Source organism: Antechinus flavipes, chromosome 3 (genome assembly GCF_016432865.1).
Source record: "Antechinus flavipes isolate AdamAnt ecotype Samford, QLD, Australia chromosome 3, AdamAnt_v2, whole genome shotgun sequence".
In the NCBI taxonomy this organism is placed as follows: Eukaryota; Metazoa; Chordata; class Mammalia; order Dasyuromorphia; family Dasyuridae; genus Antechinus; species Antechinus flavipes.
The window spans coordinates 482,684,797-482,705,323 of record NC_067400.1 but is presented as its reverse complement, the minus strand read 5'-3'; the positions used below and the strand labels follow the sequence as shown (position 1 = coordinate 482,705,323).

Below are 20,527 nucleotides of genomic sequence, written 5' to 3'. Positions count from 1 at the left end.
GAGATTATCTTATGCCAAGATAGTGAGTAAAACCATGTTTTGATTGCATGGAAGAATATGAATCAGCTTGAAAATAGTTTAAACCAAGTTCATGTGAAGTAAAAGTTTTTAAACTTTTTTGATTTATAGATTCCTCTGACATTATGGTGAAGCCTATGGACCCCTTCTCAGCAAAGATATGTTTAAATGCATGTGGCAAAATGACAAGATTACAAAGGAAAGCATTTATAATGAAATGCAATTACCAAAATATTTTTTAAAGTTCATGGACTCCTGCAGAGAGTAGAGTCATCTTATGTAACAAATAATATTTTTTAAAGAAAAAAGGAAGAGGAGGAAAAAAAATAAGCAAGACTGATTGATACATCAAAAAAGTCTGAAAATATATGCATTTTCTCACTTCTGTGGACCTCTGCAAAAGAGTGGTTTGAGAGATGCCTTTTCACATCTCTTTGGGATTGTAATTGTTTTTTATAATATCACAGCATTAATTTTTCATTGTTTTATATTCTTTCCATTTACATTATTATAGGCATTATGCTTGTAGTTGATTGTGTAAATCTTTTCATGTTTTTCTATTCACCAAATTTTATTATATATTCTATAATTTGTTTAGTCATTCCCCCAACTGGTGGTCATATACATTGTTTCAAAATTGTATTGTAGCTGTTTTAGTGTTAATGGAGACTTTCTTATCAGTGATCTCTTTTGGGGATTTGTCTAGTAGTGAAATGGCTGGATAAAAGTAATTGGACATTTAGCATTTAGTCAGTTAATTTGTACAATTCCAAATTATTTTCTAAAATAGTTAATATTGATCCCAAACTTGTCAATGCTGCAGAATGCCCTCTCTTTCTACGATCCATTTTTACGATACTGCCCATTCCAATCTTTTGTCATATTTGTCAATTTTTTGAGTTTGAAGTTAAGGGTTTGATTAGGATTTCTCTTAGTATTGGTGATTTGGAATACTCCTTCATATTATTGTTAATAGTTTGTGATCCTTTCAAGAATTATTCATGTTCTTTTACTTCTTATTTATTGAGCAATGGTTTTTGGTCATATACAAGCAATTGAGCTAGGTAGCTCAGTGTACAGAGTACTAGCCCTGAAGTCTGAGGTCAGATTTGAATTCAAAGATAATTTTTTTCCATAATGCTTATAAACAAGTCCAGATTTCTCAAAATATTCACTAGACTTAACCATTCTTTTAAATTATTATCTTTTGTCTCTTTCCTTTTTCAGCCAAACTCCTAGAAAAAATTTTTTTTCTGTATTTGTTGCCTATACTTCATATGCCACTTCTTAGGCCTTTTAATTTCTAATCTCACCACTCTTAAGTGCTAAATCTGACTGTCTTTTGTCAGTTTTTCTTGAATTCTGGGTAACTGATATTCTTGATCCTCTTTTTTTCTGGATACTCTTTTCCTTGGGTTATCCTTTTTGGATAATTCAGCTTTCCTAGTTCTCCTAGTTTGATCACGCCTTCTTGATCTTCTATACTAGCTGGTCATACACCCAACTATGGTTGCACCATGGCTTAGTTCTTTTTCTCTTATTCCCCTATACTTTCTTGGTGACCCCACCAGGTTTCATTGCTTTATCATCACCATGCAAATGCCAGATTTGTATTTCCAGTTCTGTGTAAACATCTATATACTAGACGTCTTAAATTGAGCTTGTTGAAAACAGCTTAATACAGTTAACATAAAACTTAACCCTATTCCAAATTGTATTATTAGGGAGAGCATCACCATCCTTCTAGACAACCTTGAATTCATTCTATAACTTTCAACTCTCCCTCATGCAAGTAGTTGCCAAATCTCAGTTTTTCTACCACAGTTTAACTCATTCTTCTCCCCTTTCTCCCCTCAGCAGCTCTTACCTTAGTTCTAACCTTCATCACCTCTTGCCTAAATTTTGGTTTAACCTCTTAATTGATCTCCCTGCTTTTTCATACCCCTCCTGCTCTTCATCTTCAAAGCTGGCAAAAGGATTTTCCCAGAGCTCTGGTTGGACCTTGTCACTCTCCTACACAATAAACTCTATTGGCTCCCTATTACTTTAGAATCAAGTAAACAAACACTTAAGGCTTTCAAAGTTTACCTTTTTGTCATTATTACCCACTATAACTTCATTTCTCAAAATCCCTCATTTTCAAGTGCTACCTTCTATGTGAAGCCTTTCCTGATTGCCTCAGCAGCAAGTGCCTCTTCCCCGACCCTACAAAATAACTTTGTAACTAGTTTGAATGTAGTTATATGTTGTCTTTCCTGGTTAGATTGTAAGTTCCTTTAGGGTAAGGATTTTTTGGTGTGTTTTAATTTGTATTCTTAGCATAGTAACTGATACTTGGTGTTTAATAAATGATTGTTGATTATTAATTGTTTACATCCTTATGCAGTGATTTGTTTCATTCTAATTTTGAAGTCTACCAGAATACTTATTTTTCTTTCATAGAAAGAGTTGTCTTTTTATACCTTTTTCATTTTATATTTGTGAGTGTGATATTTTGAAGCCAAACATAGATTTTTCCCTGGTAAGTTTTGTCTTCATTGATTGGACCTGTTATTCTAGCCTGACAAGATCTTGGATTCTGATGTCACCCAATATTTTAGATGTCATTATCAGCATCCTGATATTTGCAGACTTATAAGACTCTTGTCATCTATGCTTTTATAGCATATATATGTAAAACATCCACTATGTGTGCTGAGCACTGTGCTATGTACTGGTGACAGAAAAACAAAACAGTCTTCAAGGAGTTTTCATTTTAATACTCAAATAATTGATTAAAAAAAAAGAATATTAAACATCATGGTATTAGGGAAACACAAGAGTGACTCTGAAAATTGATACTGGCCTGTTAATGATTACCCTTTGGGTCCAATCATTCTTGAGTTCTGAATGTATCTAATAGTATTGTCATTTAGTTTGCCTGTTCTACATCTTGTCCACAAGGATCAAGTGAGAAACGTTAGTGCTTACCTGAAATCCTAAGTGTACTAAGCTTTTTAGCATGCATTCCCTGAATTTCTAAATTTATAATCCTGTGAAATAAGTAAATGAATTAATCTAAATGGTCTATTCCTCTTTCCTACAGATTGCATTTGGCTCTTACAGGTTGCTATTTCCTTTTATTGTTGCTAATATATTAAATCTGTTATAGAATATTTCTAGAAATTGAAGTTAACATCAGAACAGCATTTGCCCTTCAGTTCTAGGACATTTTTCCTGTATGCCATGATCTTTCAAAGATCAGTGACAGCTGCTCAATGATGACATCTATCTGCCTGTTCTGTCAGAAACCTGGAATGTAGATATCCAAGCTTTGTGCCTTAAACTTCAGTGAATACAGTTGGATATTATAGCTATCTTATAATTTACCTTGTGTTTCTCATCATGAACTAATTTTTTATTCCCTCTGCAGAAATTTAATGAAAATGGGCTAAATTTGCAATTTAGAGAATCTTAAGTTTGAATCCTGAGTCTGCTTTTTATTTCCTGTGGAGTCCCAGGAAAGTTATTTAATTTCTGTGGACCTTTCAGCTTCCTCATCTATAAGATGAAATATTTGGACGAGATAATCTCCAAGGTTCTTTCCAGCATAAAATCAATAATACATTGATTCTTGCTAGTGGAATCCGAAGCAAAATTAGAATTGAATTTTCTCTTTTCTGTTGTTTACATTCATTCCAAAGTAGTAGTTACTATGCCTTCTTGGGTCTTCCTCTTGCTTTAACACAGCTTTAAAAAAAATTTTTTTTGTTATTTTTAGTATTAACTATGGTGTCCTTTCCTCTTAAGTTTGAGTGTGTTTTGCTATTGATCTTATCTGCTCCACTTCCATGTGTCTTTTGGAAATTATAAACCAAAGTTCATTAATAAATTCCCACTGTATCATCATTGGTCTTTTTAGATGACTTCTTTTATTTGTTGAAATTCTTTGTCTTCAGAATTTCAATCTTGAGATCCTCCCATCCTTCTAAGATTTCTTTCTCCTGTAAAAAAAAATTTTCCCCTTTTTCCCTCCTAAATGTTCTTTTCCATGCTCCCTAATCCCTCCTCTTCTACCTGTTTTTCCCCTGCCAGGTCTTGCATTTAATTATGTGACTGTATCTTAATAATGTACATTGTTGCTCTGCCCCTGTTTCATTCCATTTGAATAATGCCATGTTTATAGCTTTCTATAGCCATATTATACTTGTATGTTACATTTTATCATAATTCAATGATAGTTATGGTTTCCTTACTTTAATATGGCTATTCTTGCTGACATTCTTTTTGAATATATCCTGCGAATTATTGGCCTTGCACTGTTTTTCTATGTTGAAGAAATAGATTGTTGTGGAAAGATCACTAATTTAGAGTCAGATATCCTGGGTACAAAGTCTGTTTTGCCACATAGAACTTTTGTGATGTTGAGTAAATTAAAATATGGGCAATTAATGCCCTTATTAGATATACATACATACATATGTACATGCATATACACATAATCTTAAAGTTCTTAACAGGACTCTTGAATAAATTTGTTTTTACTATTTCTTCTGCCCTGTTCTTCACCAGGAACTATCATTTTTGGTTCCACTTTATTACTTGTTTGGAGATCAGCCCAAGTTTCTGAATTTCTTGTCATTTCTTGTAGGGCATTAATATTTAGTTACATTCATGTAACACTTCAGCAATTCCCAAATTAAAGGGTATCTATATTGTTTCTACTCATTAGCTACTAATATTCTAGTATATGTGGGACCTGTCTTCTACAGTGGTTGAATTAATTCATAACTCCATCAGCAGTGATTTGGTGTGCTTCTGTTACCACAAACCTTTCTAACATTTACTGTTTTGATCTTTTGCTATCCTTGTTGGTCTTAGGAATATAAGGTGGAACCTAAGAGTTGTAATAATTTGCATTACTCTTTTCGTAATTTGGAACATTTCTTTCATTTGATTGTTGGTAACCTGCATTTCTCTTTTAGAAAATTGCCAGGTTGTGTCCTTTGTTCATTTATTTCAGTCAGATCTGACATTTTGTATGACCCCATTTGAGGTTTTTATTGATAAAGATACTGGAGTGGTTTGCTATTTCCTACTATTACTTATTTTACAGATAAGGAAACTAAGACAACCAAGGTTAAGTGACTTGCTCAGGTAACACAGCTATTAAGTGACTGGGGCTGGATTTGAGCTCAGCACTTCCTGACTCTATCCACTGTGTCCCCTGTATATCTAGTGTCATTTGACCATTTAACTATTAGCTTGTTTTTACACATGTCTCTCTTCAAATATTTTGAATATCAGACCTCTGTCAAACAGGTTCCCACAATTTTTTTCAGAATTAGTTGCTTCTCTTACTCTAGAGATATTAGTATTTTTCATGCAAAAAAAACTTTTTAGTTTTATGTAATCAAAATTGTCCATTTTATCTTTTATGTTTGATTTTATCTCTTGTTTAATTAAGAATTCTTAACTAGTCAAAAAGATGAAGATTGAAAAAAGATCAAAAGATAATGAACAAGGAGTTTGCAGAAGGAATCAGAGCTATCTTCATTCATATGAAAACAGTCTCTAAATAACTATTGATTAGAGAAATGCAATAAGACAATTCTGAGAGTACCATCCATACCTTTTGAGTTGTTAAGATAATATAAAAAATACAGAGAACAATGGTGAAAAACTGAGCATTGGAGACTTTGTTTAGGAGGCTGTAGAGGGAACCCAGAGAAAGAAAACTGGTAGTTTTCTATTCTAAATTGAAATAGGTAACTTTTAAGGAGGTGGTGGTCATTAGTGTTAAGTGCTATATAGATTGTTTTTTTTCTTTTTCTTTTTCTTTTTTTTCCCTGAGGCATTGGGGTTAAGTGACTTGCTCAGAGTCACACAGCTAGGAAGTGTTAAGTGTCTGAGGTCAAATTTGAATTCAGGTCTTCTTGACTTTGGAGCTGGTGCTCTGTCCACTGCTCTACCTAGCTGCCCCTAATGGATTATTCTTTAGTGGTAGTTTGAAAAGCAAGCAAGGGTTGAAAGATTTTTTTCCTTATAATAATGTATAAACATTTGCATATGGGGAAGAGCATCTATAATAATGTATCGCACTTTATGTAATACTTTAAAATTTATAAAGTTCCTTATTTCCCACAATTCTGTGAGCTAGACAGGACAAATATTATCTTCACTTTACAAATGAAACAAATTTGGCTTCTGTGGGTTACATCGAAGGAAACTAAGATAGGTCATCTATTCTTGACCTTAGTAAAATCAAATTCTTCAGCTGAATGGCATTCTAGTTTAGAACTTGAATGGATAAAAAATATAAAATAATTTGCTGGCCTTATTCCAGGTTAGCCTCATTTCACATTTTGACAGTTACTTGATCAACAGTCAAGAAAATGTTATTGGTGGGATTTATCTAGATTTTAACAAAGAATTTGTGGGAAAGTAAAGAAAGTCTTTACTTGTGGAAAAGTAAGAATTAGGTTACATGATAGTGTAGCCAAATGGCTTTAGAGTTAAATGAGTTAAGAAAGTCATTAAGGGGCAGCTAGGTGGTACAATGGATAGAGCACCAGACCCGAAGTAAGGAGGACCTGAGTTCAAATGTGACCTCAGACACTTAACACTTCCTAGCTGTGTGACTCTGGGCAAGTCACTTAACCCCAATTGCCTCAGCAAAAAAAAAAAATAGTCATTAATAATTAGGTTGTCAGCATGGAAGAAGGTCTCTAGTGAATGCTTCAAGAATTTGTTCTTGATCCTGGAATGTTTTAACTATATCAATGACTTAACTAAAGCAGCAATATTATTGTTAATAGATTTACAAATCATGAAAAACCATTTAGGAATAGTTAATTTGTTGGATGTTGGAATGTGAAAAGAACCCCATAGACTTACATAAACTGATGCTGATAGAAGTGAGTAGAACCAAGAAAACATTGTACACAGCAACAAGATTATGCAAAGATCAATTCTGATGGATGTGACTCTTTTCAACAATGAGGTGATTCAGGCCAATTCCAATAGATTTGTGATAGAAAGAGCCATCTGCATCCAGAAAAAGGATCATGGGGACTGAATGTGGATCACAATATAGTTTTTCCACCTTTTTTGTTTTCTCATTTCCTTTTTGCTCTGATTTTTTTTTTTTTCTGCAGCATGGTAATTATAGAAATATGTATAGAAGAATTATACATGTTTAGTATATATTGAATTACCTGTCTAAAGGAGGGGGAAAAAAATGGAACACAAGGTTTTGCAAGGGTGAATATTGAAAACTATGTGTAGATTTTGAAAGTAAAAAGCTATTTTAAAAAAGGAAAAAAATGTACATATAAAGAAACATACAAAATAACTACAAAGTAATTATTAAAAAAAAAAAAAGATATAGATCTTGTGGCCATGTAACCAATCAAAAGAAGGTTACCTCTATTCATGTGCTGGGGAAACACAGAGTTACCTCCATGTTAGGCAAACTGGGCATTCTCAAAAGTCAATTAATTCCCTTTCACTTAGCTAGCATGATTATAGAATCAAGCCTTAGCTTTCTAATAGAAATGGAAGATTTCTGGCAGAGCAACTAAGAGTTGTTTTATTTATTAAAAAAAAAAAAAATAAAAAGATCTCCCTAGAATAACAGATTAGCTTAGTTGGACTGAATCTAATAAGATGGAAATTAATAGGCTTAACTATAAAGTCTCATGCTTTGGTTCAAGAAGTCAATTTTAGAAGCATGAGATGAGAGAGACATGATGATAGTGCTTCATCTGTAAAAGTTACTGGAGTTTTAATGAACTGCAAACTTAATGTGGGTCAGGGATAATAACAACCACCACCAAAGAAACTCTAACATAGTCTTAAGCTGCATAAAAAAGAAACATAGTTTCGTGAACAAGGGAGGTGATAATCCTGATGTACTTTGACCTGATGACTATATTTGGAATTTAGTGTTTAATTCTAGTTACTGCATTTTTGAAATAGCATTCCTAAATTAGCAAACAGCTAGAGGAAGACAAAACAGGATGATGAAAGGTCTTAAAATATTACATATGAAGTTTAGATGAATCTAAGAACCATTTTGCAAAAGTACTCTAAATCATTAGTAGACATATGTAAATTAAAATTATTAATGATCTGCCTTGCATCTATTAGATTGGAAAAGAAAGTAAAGTGACCAAAAAATAAAAAAGTTAACTACTGAAACAGCAAAAGAATTGACACTCATAGTGTAGGTTGAACTATGAATTGTTCCAGTAATTCTGGAAAGCATTTTGGAAGGATCACAATCAACAAGAATTTATTTATTAACCAGGTTAGTAGTAAGTAGTAAGTAAGTGGATACAATACTCACAGAAACCTTGCATTCTGATTAGAAAGATAGCTAATTCATACTTGTATGTAATATTTGCAGCACAAATATGAAGTAAATATATGCAAAATACTTAAATATAGCAAAGTTTTAGAGGAATGGTACTTTTTACAGGGACATAAAACAGGCTTCATGTAGACATTGGTGCTTGAGTTTGATATTAAAGAGAGATTCTATAAGGTATAAGTGACAGTTGAGTTCATTAAAGGAACAGCAAAGTATGGGTGACGTGTCAGGCTCAACAAATAGGTTTAGGTCAGATTATGAATAGAAACAGTTATGAATATGGCTAGGCAATAGGAAGTTGCTAAAGTTGATTGGATAGGGAGACTCAGATCTATACTTTAAGTATACTAACTAAAGTGAACTAACTTTAGTAGAAGTAGAAGAAAGAACTGGAGAGATGAAAGATTTTTTTTATGCAGGAAAATTAGGAGGTTGTTTCATTTATTCAGGTAAGGGATAGAAGGCCTCAACTAAGGGAGCTGAAGAGAGACAATGGCTTAGAAGTCAAAAATAATCACCAAGGTGCATACCTTTTAATCTAATAATAGACATATACTCCAAAGAAATCATAAAAAAAGATTCAAAGCTGCATTTTGTGTTTTATTAAAGAACTAAGAAAAAAGTCAGTATGCAACAGTTGGGGAATGCTGAATAAAATCTGAAAGTAGTAAAGTACTATTGTGCCATTAAGAAATGACAAAGGGAAAGAAGTGGATGAACTGATGAGTGAAGTGAGCAGAGCTAGAGAGAATAATTTATATGATTACACTGATTACATTAATATAAGGGAAGACAACTTTGAAAGACAAAAGAATCAGACTTGGTAAGACTGATGATGAAGCATGCATTCCACCTCTTGGCAAAAAAGTGATGAACTAGAAGTACAGAATGAGACATTTTATTGGACATGGCCAGTAGATGAATTTGACTTGAGTGTATTTATTGCAAAACATAGTGTTTGGCACTTATGTTCACAATATTTGGCACATAATAATAATAATAATAATTCCTAATGACTGACAAACGATGACTTTTTATTTGAGGGTTGAAGGGGTGTTGAGGTAAATGGAAAAGGTGGATAGTGATAATGAGTCAAAAAAAGAAGAGTTTCAAGGAAACAGCAAAAAAAGAAAATGAATGTTCAGAAGGAATTACAGACAAGCAGAGTAATGTTGATACTATCATATTAGGTTTTCTATTTTCATAGTTTCATATTCAGTCTGTTTTGATATATAGAAATATGTTTCCTAAAATTTAGGTTGTTTTTTTTTTTTTTTTTTTAAATTTTAAGTTACCTTGATTTTTAAAGGAATTGAATGCATGTGGAAAGGGTGATAAGAAAAGGTGATGGTGATTTTAAAAAGTGTTGTCTTTTTGTTTTTGCCAGATTCTTGCACATATCATCCAGGAGTTCCAGTCTTTCATGATGCTTTAAAGGTAGGCATAGTAAAATATAGATATGTGGATGAGTGCAATATAATTTATCTTGTATGGTTTTTTGTTGTTGTTGTTTGTTTGTTTCCTTTCTTAGCAAATAGTTGATGACTTTTTTTTTTTAAAGGCCATGATGGAGTGTAAAATAGAAAAGATTTAAAAAAAAAAAAAAAAAAAAAAAAAACAACTTAATGTCATGCCCATACTTGTGATTCTATTTTATACCTCCCACATTTTAACAAGAAAAAATATGTATCATTTAAAAAATTCATCATGTAAGCTGAAACATTCTCCTCTCATCCTTCATTGTAGCCATACAAAAGCAACCTCTTACTATTGTAGCATACATTTTAAATACATTAAATTTCACGTTTTCTTTAAAAAAATTTTTTTGACAATCAGTAAACATTAAGTGCCTACTGTATCAGGTTCTGTGCTAAGTCTTGTGTTTTGCTTAGTTTCCAATTTTAAGATCATTATTATGATGCCCCTAATCCCCCAGACCTTAGAAGAAGCTCATCATCATCAGGGAAGTTATCATCTTGGAGATTGTTTCAACTTTGGAACTCAGACCTCATCTGTACCCTCATTTTCTTCTGTTTCTCTGATCCTTGCATGGATCCTCTTCAAAAAGGACTCAAAAACCCAACCATATCACTATTTGCTTTGCTTAGCTGTGACTCTTAACATTACCATTATGTTCCTGAGCAATGTACCCTCTGGGAATACTTCTTCCCCCACTTTTGTATATCCCTTTCCCCTAGTAGATTGTAAACCCAATGAAGGCAAGAACTATCTTTTTTTTTTTTCTTATTTGTAACCCCAGTGCTTAGTTACAGTGCCTAAAATATAATAAGTACTTAATAATTGGTTTATTATGTCCTTGCTGATGTAAGTGCAAAAGATAGTCTTCAAAGAGTTTGTGGTGTAATATGGGAGGAAATATGCAAATGTGTTTTGCAGAGATTTTTTTTTTGTTTGTTTGTTTTTTGGTACAGTTTTGTGGGGTGTGATGTTTTGTATAGAAATGCTGTGTACAGAATCAATTGGAAATAATCAACAGAGGAAGGGCACAAGCATTAAGGGAGATGAGGAAAGATCTTCTGTAGAAGATGGAATTTTAGCTGGAATTTGAACTAGAGATATGGAGGGAGAATGTTCTGAGTATGGGGAAAAGCCACTGAAATTGCCCAAAATTTGGTATGTTTTGTTCAAGGAATAGCAAAGACAAATACCAGAGTATCTGGTAGGGGAGAGTAATAAGGTATAGGAAGACTGAAGAGGTTGGGGGATGGGAATTAATGAAGGGCTTTGAACTGGAAGGTTTTGCTTTTTTATATGTAGGGAGGAGATATGATCAGACCTGCAAAAGATCAGTTTGATGACTAAGTGAAGAATGGATTGAAATGTGGAGAGATTTGAGACAGACCCACAGCTGTCTCTTTGTTCAAGGATGAGATGATGAGAACCTACATCAAAATAATAATAATAGCAGTGTCAGAGGAAAGAAAGAACATATGTAAGAAGTGTTACAGAGATTTTAAAAAATAGGCCTTGGCAGTGAAAGAATAAGAAGAATCAAGAAGCAAATCTAAGTTTCAAGTCTGGGTAACCATGAAGATCTTGGTAATAAACTCAACCTTTCCCAGTAGGAAAATTAAGAAGGGAAGGGTTTAAAGCATTTTGTGTTCAGGGGTATCCCTGAGGATTAGTGGTCATGATGTAGAAGGAAGATTAAACAAAGAGAGAGCAAATTAGGCAGGAGGAGAATTGGTAAAGTAGCATCACCTGAATTTTCTTTATTTTTTAAATTATGTCAAGTCAACATTTATTAGGTGCTTTCTCTGTGCCAACAACTGTGCTAAGATCTGGGAATACAAATATAAGCAGAATCTTTTCCCACAAGTAACTTTTATTCTAATAGGGTGAAACAATATAAAAGGAAACTGGGTATGGAATATTATTGTTCTGTAAGAAATGACCAGCAGGATGAATACAGAGAGGACTGGCGAGACTTACATGAACTGATGCTAAGTGAAATGAGCAGAACTAGGAGATCATTATATACCTCAACAACGATACTGTTTGAAGATGTATTCTGATGGAAGTGGATCTCTTCGATAAAGAGATCTAATTCAGTTTCATTTGATCAAGGATGGACAGAAGCAGCTACACCCAAAGAAAGAACACTGGGAAATGAATGTAAACTGCTTGCATTTTTGTTTTTCTTCTTGGGTGATTTATATCTTCTGAATCCAATTCTCCCTGTGCAACAAGAGAACTGTTCAGTTCTGCACACATATATTGTATCTAGGATATACTGTAACCTATTTAACATGTAAAGGACTGCTTGCCATCTAGGGGAGGGGGTGGAGGGAGGAAGGGGAAAAATCGGAACAGAAGTGAGTGCAAGGGATAATGCTGTAAAAAAATTACCCTGGCATGGGTTCTGTCAATAAAAAGTTATTTAAAAAAAAAAAAGGAAACTGGGGAGGGGATAGGGAAGAGCCATGCTAGACAAAATCTGGAGAGGAAAGAAGACATGGCTAGCCTGAGTGTTTCCTTAAAATGGAGACTTTATATAATCAGAGAAATGAGCTGTAGGGCCTTAGACTAACCCCTGTTAAAAATTCATGTCACTTCTTGGCCTACTTAAACAGATTTACTCATACTACTGTATTTGGCTTTCAGAGCCACCTATAATCTGGCCCACACACTCTGCCAGTCTTTCTTGTACTTACGAAGAAGTATAATAAGAGACTATATAGTTATTTATGGGAGACCATAATGGTTCAATTTGATATGAAACAATTATGTCAGGCATCCATCACAGGTTACAAAGCTTTGCCATTTATTGCATGAAATATATCGTGGAGTTAGCCAAATATGGCTAAGCATAGCAAAATCATAGATGGTTAAATAATACACTTCCAAGTTCTAGGACCTTTAAAGTCTCAGGGAAGAGAGAGAAGAAAGGGAAGGGTCTGAAGAGTAGGGGAAGAAATGTGGGAGGAATTAGGGAAAGGCTTAATAGAGGACAAACTCTAGTGACTAGATATGTATAATAAGATTAATAAGATAGTCTGTCTTCCTTTTGTCTGTGATTATGGTTGGGTAATAGGAACTGGATAGGTTCATTTTAGCATTTACTGACAATGAGGACAGAATGAGCTGGTTTAGAATTCATATTATTTATATTTCTCCCTGGTCCATTTTCCTTATTGTCTTGTGGCTACATCATGTTTGTTTATTTTGTGTAGCACATGTTGCTCCCCCCCCCCCACCCCCATGTGACTCATGTTAGTTACTGGTTGCTAGGAGATACTATACTTGAAACAGTGTTACAGAGGGCAGTTAGTTACTTAGGAACTAAAATTTATAATAGAAAACTGAGAGTAGGCTTTATGATGGTAAAATCAGTTTTCCCATTCCCTAATACTTCTACTCATTTCCATATCCTTTCCCCTCCCCTCCCAATACGGAAATACGCCTCATGTCTATACATGCTTCCATTGTAACTATTGATTGTTATAAACTAACCCATGTAATTGCTAACTGTGACCCACTGGAGGTGACTCCTCAATTGTAAAGTGAGAAAGTTGGAAGAGGCCTTTGAAGGTCCTTTCTTTTTCTAAATATATGAGCCTATGGGCATAAATTGATGCAATAAATGGAAGTTTCCAAGGACTCTTTAGGCTTGATGTATGAACAATCTTTCTTTTAAGTTAGTGCTCTCCAAAAGAAAAATCCACGGGAAAGATTCTGGGAAGATGTTGGGGTAGGTCAGAAAATTTCAAGTTTTCTTGAATTTCCCCACAGAGTGAAAAAAATTGTGCCTCAAGGTGATAGACTGATGAAAAACAAAACAAAACAAAACAAAAAACTTAGGACAGGATAGAGGTCTTTCTGGGGAAACCCAAGACCACCTGAAAACCAACCCCAGAATAGGGTTTTAACCAATGTGAAGTGCAGACAGCTCTAGGCTTACTCCACAGAAACAGTCAGTGTAGAGCCTTGGGGCTAGATGAGTTTGAAAATAGCCTCAGCCCAAACCATTGAAACCTTCCAGACAGCTTGGGGAATTGGGTGTCTGAATCCAAGAAAACTGAGGGAACCTTTACTGATTAGGAATACCAGTTCCAGCTGTGCTGCTGGGACCTGGCCCTAGGTCAGAAAGAACCGTGAGTGCAGCAGCACTAGGACAAGGAATATTGCTAGTTGCAAAAATTTTCAGGAGGGTGGGGTTCCAGGTCAAAGGGGAGAGCTGAAATGAAGCCAGAAGTACTATCCCTCTCAAGCTCAGGATTAGAGGTGTTTCCACTAGTAGTTCTCATTTAAAAGTAAAAAGAAACAAAGAAGAGAACTCAACCATAGAAACTTATTTATTATGGGAATAGGGAAGACCAGTGTTCATCTTCAAAGGAGAATAGTAAAGTATTGAAAAAAATCTCTTCTGCTCCATAGAATAACATTAAATGTGTGCCTGCCCAGAAAGTATTTATGGAAGAACTCAAAAAAAGACTTTAAAAATTAAGTGAGAGAGATTGAGAGAAAACTAAAAACAAAAACAAGAATGACAAACCAGCATCCAAGAAAAATTAGATTCAGGGGAGTGGGGGGGAAGGGGGAGGTTAACCAACTAGAAAAAGAGATAGTCTTAAAGAAGAAAATAATTCTTTAAAAATTAGAAGTGAGCAAGGAGAAGCCAGTAGAATCATATGAGATCAAGAAATAACAAAATTAAATATGAAAAATTAAAAGTTAGAATGTGAAACATAAAAACAATAGATAAAATGTTCTAAATCACTATTGATCGGAGAAATGTAAATTAAGACAACTCCGAGTTAACACCACACACCTCTAAAATTGTCCAAAATGACAGGAAAAGATAATGATAAATGTTGGAAGGGGTGTGGGAAAACTGGGACACTAATACATTGTCAGTGGAGTTGTGAATTGATCCAACCATTCTGCAGAGCAATATGGAAACTACACCGGAAGGGCTATCAAATTGTTCATATCCTTTGATTCATCACTGTCTCTACTGGGTCTATATTGAAAAGAGAGAAAAGGACCCGTATGTGCAAAAATGTTTGTTGGCAGCCCTTTTTGTAGTTACAAGGAATTGGAAACTCAGTAGATATCCTTGAATTGGAGAATAAATTATGGTATATGAATGTTATGGGATATTTTTCATAAGAAATGATCAGCAGGATGATTTCAGAAAGGCTTAGAGAGATTGCTGCTGTATATTATGTTCTCTTGGTTCTACTCACTTCACTTAACATCAGTTCAAGCAATGAAATTATGTGATGATCAATTCTGATGAATGTTAGTCTTTTCAACAATGAGGTGAGTGATTCAGGCCAATTCCAATAGACTTGTGATGGAGAGAGCCATCTGCATCCAGAAAGAGGGCTGTGGGGCCTGAATGTGGATCACAACATAGTATTTTCACCTTTTTTGTTGTAGTTTGCTTACTTTTTTGTTTTCTTTCTCATTTTTTTTCCATTTTGATTTTATTTTTCTTGTGCTGCATGATAATTATGAAAATATTTATAGAAGAATTACACTTTTAACATATACTGAATTACCTGCTGTCTAGGAGAAGGAGAAAAAATTTGGAATACAAAGTTTTATAAGAGTGAATGTTGAAAAGATATATTTTTGAAATAAAATGTTATTAAAAGAAAAAAGTTATCTGGAGTGATAGAATATGAAGGAATACTAGAAACAGGAAAAAATCCACAAATTACCCGTTACCACCAGATCAAAGAGAAAAGTTTGCAAGAAACACAAAAACCAAGAATATGAAGGAATACTAGAAACAGGAAAAAATCCATAAATTACCCGTTATCCGCAGATCAAAGAGAAAAGTTTGCAAGAAACACAAAAACCATAACAATTCCACAAACCAAATAATGCTGGAGCTATAACTAGAATTGTACAGTATTTATCAGCTACCTGGTCCTAGAATAATATATACTGGAAGTTAAAAAAAAAAAAAAACTAGGCCTGCAACCAAAAATATATCTTGCAAAATTATCCATAATACTGGAATGGAAAAAAAAAAATGTACTTGGAGATTTTCAGGACTTTGTCTCGACCAAACTCAAATTTAATAGAAAATTTAACATTTAACAGCCATTATCAAAGGTCATTTTCAGGGAACTTAACATGGACAAATCATGTTTTTTACATGGAAATGTATATATTATGTTTAAGATTGACATTAGTAATTTAGTAACTCAAAACATTGGAACAGAGTTGAGTTATGCTTTGCTCTAAAGCTGTCTAGGAAAAGGTAAAAATAGTAATTATGATATACAAATGAGGTGGAGAAGAAGAACTGACAGAGGCATTAGAGGGGGAAGTAGATATACCATGAAATGTTTTGAAACATCCAAAACTTTATAAGGAAATCAGGGGGAGGGAATATAACGTGAGATATAGGATATATATGGCACTAGGATAGGGTTTGTAGATTAATGGATAAGAAATAAAGGATAAGGTGGGACATAAAAGAATGCATAGAGTTATGGTAGGTGGGACAAGGTATGTAGATTAATAGGAAAAGGATAAAGGAGGGGGAAAGGGTGTCATAGGATAAGGTGGAATACAAAAGGTTGTTTAGATTTATAGGAGTGAAATGAAGTGTGTAGATTAATGGGAATGGGAGAAAGAGGAAAGAAAAGGATGGAAAGAGAAGATTAGGGAGGGATCCACGAATGAGGGGAGGTTAGGTAATTTGCAAGGCAAGTTAAGGAACAGAAATAAAGTAGAAGAGTTAGCAGGAGTAAGAAGTAAGAGATTTGCACAAACACTATAATAAGGATCAGTAGTAGAATTTTTTGGGGGGAAAAAGTAGGGTTTGTAATTATTGATTTTAGATAAAGTCAAACTTAAAGATTCAGTTGAGAAAAATCTACATTCTATGTCAGTCATCTTAATACTATTTTAGATGCATGTTTACCTATGGATAAATGCGTATGTAAACATGTCTGAGTAGATGTATATGTGTGTATGTAATTATATGTATATGTGGAAGAATAAATATATAGATAATCTCTGTGTAACTGTACCCTGTTGGAAAATGGGGGAGGGGATGGTGAAAGGGGAAAAAAAAGAATAAAAAGTACACAGCAGAGAACAAAAGAATAACCTTCAAGGAAGCAAAGAGAAGATGGGACACTCATGAATATAATATCTTCTATTATGATATATACTTTCTTAAACTGGCAATTTTTACATATTTTGAATCCTCCCTGATGTTCTGCAGGGCACAATTTCCCCTCTTCCCTTCTCCCCTTTCCCCCTAAAAGGGAGAAAAACACACATCTTTGGACAGATCTTGAATTTCCTTTTATTGGGAGAGAGATTTAAGTACATACTGGATTTTTATTTATTTAGAGAAGTCTTGTATAGGCTGGACTAGATGCAAAACAATGAAAGATTGGGTATTGCAGTAAAACAAAAACTAAATTTAAGTCCTTTATTTGTGTGACCTTGAGCAACTTGCTTCCCCTTTCTGGCCTTCAGTTTCTGTGTCAGTGAGATGAAAGTGTTAAGAGTGGGTCACTGTTTCAAAATTAAATGTCTTCAGCCATTTAGTGCATTTAGTACAACTTAAAACTGAAAAATAATTTCCTCTTCGCAATACTTGATCAAGTTGTCTTGTAGACTTGAGTTGAAAACCTCTAATGAGAGTGAGTACACTCACTGCCTCCCAAAGTACCCTGTTATAGTCTTCAGAAAGCTCTGATAACCAGGAAATACTTATTAAATTAAATAATAATTGCTTATATCAAATCCAGTATGCCTTTTGGTAACAGCTACTCCAGTATTCTAGTTTTTCTTGGGGCTAAGTAAATCAGGTTTGATTTCTCTTCCACCTGACAGCTATTAGTTACTTGAGGAGAGGTACAGAATAGTGTGTCTCCTGAGTCTTGTCTTCTATTCTTGGTTTCCTCATGTGATTCTCTTATGGCATAAACTAAAGAGACTTTACTATTCAGTTTGTCCTCCTGTTTGTTCTTAATAGTGTCAGCCTAGCAGTGCCCTCCAGGGCAGAGGGAAGACTTTCACCTCCTTATTACCAGATGCTGTGCCTTTTTTAATGTAGCCTGTATTACCTTTCAAGATTTTACTAACATGCAGTCACATTGAGTACTCTCTTTTAACTCTAAATTTCTTATCTAAATATTGGATGAACTTATTTCAAATATATAAGAACAATGGTATCTCATATATGTATATAATCCTGAATTTCTGGTAATTTAAGTACATCTCTGTTTTGGTTGCTGTGGTATAATAATTTTTCATCTGTGTGTGTGTGTATATACATATGTACGTACAGATACACACATACATAAAATAATCGTTTTAATAACATTTTAAATTTTATTAAAATACTTTTTTTCATGGACCTCACAGAAACGAGCGTTTTCTACATAAAATACAAAGAAAAAGGACTCCATATGAAAGAAGTCATGACTGTTCACTATGTACAAGTTTTTCTTAAAGTTTATTTCAAATATATCACATTAATTCCAAAAGTACCTTGGCTTGTTTTTTTACTCTTCCGTGTTTCAAGTCTTAATTCTGTGCATTTTTTAAAATAAGTCATTTGATACTCTTTTAGGGGGAATTGTAACAAATATAGTCAAGTATCCTTACATTTGACCATTTCTGCAATATGTTTCATTCTGAACCTCTACTCCAGTGGTTCTCAAACTTTTGTTTTCATATTTATCCTATTAAAAATTATTGAGGATCTCTCCAAAGTGGTTTTGTTTATCTGGATTATATTTATAGACATTTACCATATTGGAAATAAAAACTATTTTTGAATTTGTAGACCCTCTAAAAGAATTTCAGAGATCCCCAGGATTCTCTAGACCATACTTTGAGAATCACTGCCCTAATCCATCAATTCTTTGCCATCTGTTAGTATTCTAGAAGTTGTGAATATTCTTCAGTCATATTGATCATAAATTGTTTTTGTTAAAATGTTGTAATCATTCTGTTCAAGTGTTCAAGATAATTTTAAATAACAAAACCTTGTAATTTGAAATTTTTTCAGTAGATAATTTGAGTAGACTTCTTTTATTGCATTGATATTTGATTTTACAATGCCATCCCCTTAAATTCGTAATTTTGGATATTAGGAATAATTTAAGAAAGAAATTAATTATTAATTGATTGTAAACTAGTTATTATAATGTCTTGTGGAGATAGAACAAAAAATTATATTGAACCTAATTTTTTTTTTACCATTACTCTTGAAATTTTGTTTAATTGTCATTTTGAACTATTTCTAGATTGCATGTATTACAATATATTTTTGATGTATTTGAAATAAGTAGTTTAGAAAGCTTTTTTTACTTAAAAGTAATTTTTAAAGAATTGATTCATAATAGTTATAACCAGGATTAATTGAATATGGAAAGAATTTGGTACACAATTTAGGTTTTTCATACATTGAGCTAAGTATTACGTAAGTACACATAGCTTCAAAGATAGAGATATTCCAATAAAAATTAACTTTTTTTTTTATTGGATAGCATTTGGAATGTGGTTCTCATAAAAACTGCCATTCAAATTTTTTTCTTCTACATTTCATAGGGTTGGTCTTGCTGTAAGAGAAGAACAACAGATTTTTCTGACTTTCTGAGCATTGTAGTAAGTAATTCATATTTATTGTAATGTTTATTTCATATAAATTGATAATAGATCCTAATTTTCCTCTGTGTTACTATAAGATTATTTAATAAAACTTATGATATAGGAAGAAACCTCTATATTGGAGAATTTAGGTTTGAATATTTACTATTCACACTAACAGTCCCATCTCAAACTCTTCTTGATACCAGCTTATAAAAAGGGACCTTGGCCTTCTCTTCCTTTGTTAAGTGCCAGTTGGAAGCTACAGATTATTAAAATTTATCAGTTATTAATTCAAACTTGTTCTCTATTGTAATTCTAAAGAAAAATTTTTCCAGAATGTTAGTTTTGGAGAAAACATATGATTTTTAAAATCCCTGTTTGTTTCTATCACTGTGAATTCTTCATTGCTCTTTATCTCTTCAAATCAGAACATACACTTTAACTATCAGTAGTGAAGTATATCTTTGTAAAATAGAATTCAAAGTAAGTCGTTTTTATAGAATAAAGGATATGACTTAAAGAATTTAAGAACTCATAAAAACTGATACTTTGGGGGGTACATGTAATAGATTTTGATTGAATATAGCACTATAATACTAAAATAAGCATTTTTATTAAAAGGGCTGCACAAAGGGTAAGCACAATGATGAGAAACCCCCTGAGCCTGTCAAACCCGAAGTCAAGACTACCTCTGAGAAGAAAGAGTTGTCTGAATTGAAACCTAAATTTCAAGAACACATCATCCAAGCTCCTAAACCAGTAGAAGCAATTAAAAGGCCAAGGTATACTCCTTAAACAGTTGTGTGGTTTTTGACATGCTTAAATAATAGCATTTACTCCTAGTATTCTGTTTTATTTCCTTAGATTATTGTGTAATAATATTGAAAAGATGTTTATGGACATAGAAAGTTTTCTCTAAATTTTTAATAGGTTGTAACAGTTTTTTGAATGAATACTTGCCTTTGTTGAATCATGCATATGTCTCTTGGATTTAAGTATATTCATTTGGGCTACAAATAAATAAATTTTAAAATTTGATAACAATAGTGTTCAAAA

At 33.3% G+C, this 20,527-nt stretch overlaps 1 protein-coding gene across 1 annotated transcript in view; it reads left to right on the top strand.

The window, feature by feature from the left end:
- The window catches only part of CHORDC1 (cysteine and histidine rich domain containing 1), a 32,102-nt gene that overhangs the window by 1,769 nt on the left and 9,806 nt on the right, over positions 1-20,527 (top strand). Inside the window, exons 2-4 of the mRNA XM_051986786.1 lie at positions 9,759-9,808; positions 19,430-19,486; positions 20,093-20,253. Coding sequence (XP_051842746.1) covers positions 9,759-9,808; positions 19,430-19,486; positions 20,093-20,253 — 268 coding nt within the window. The remainder of the gene's footprint in view (positions 1-9,758; positions 9,809-19,429; positions 19,487-20,092; positions 20,254-20,527) is intronic.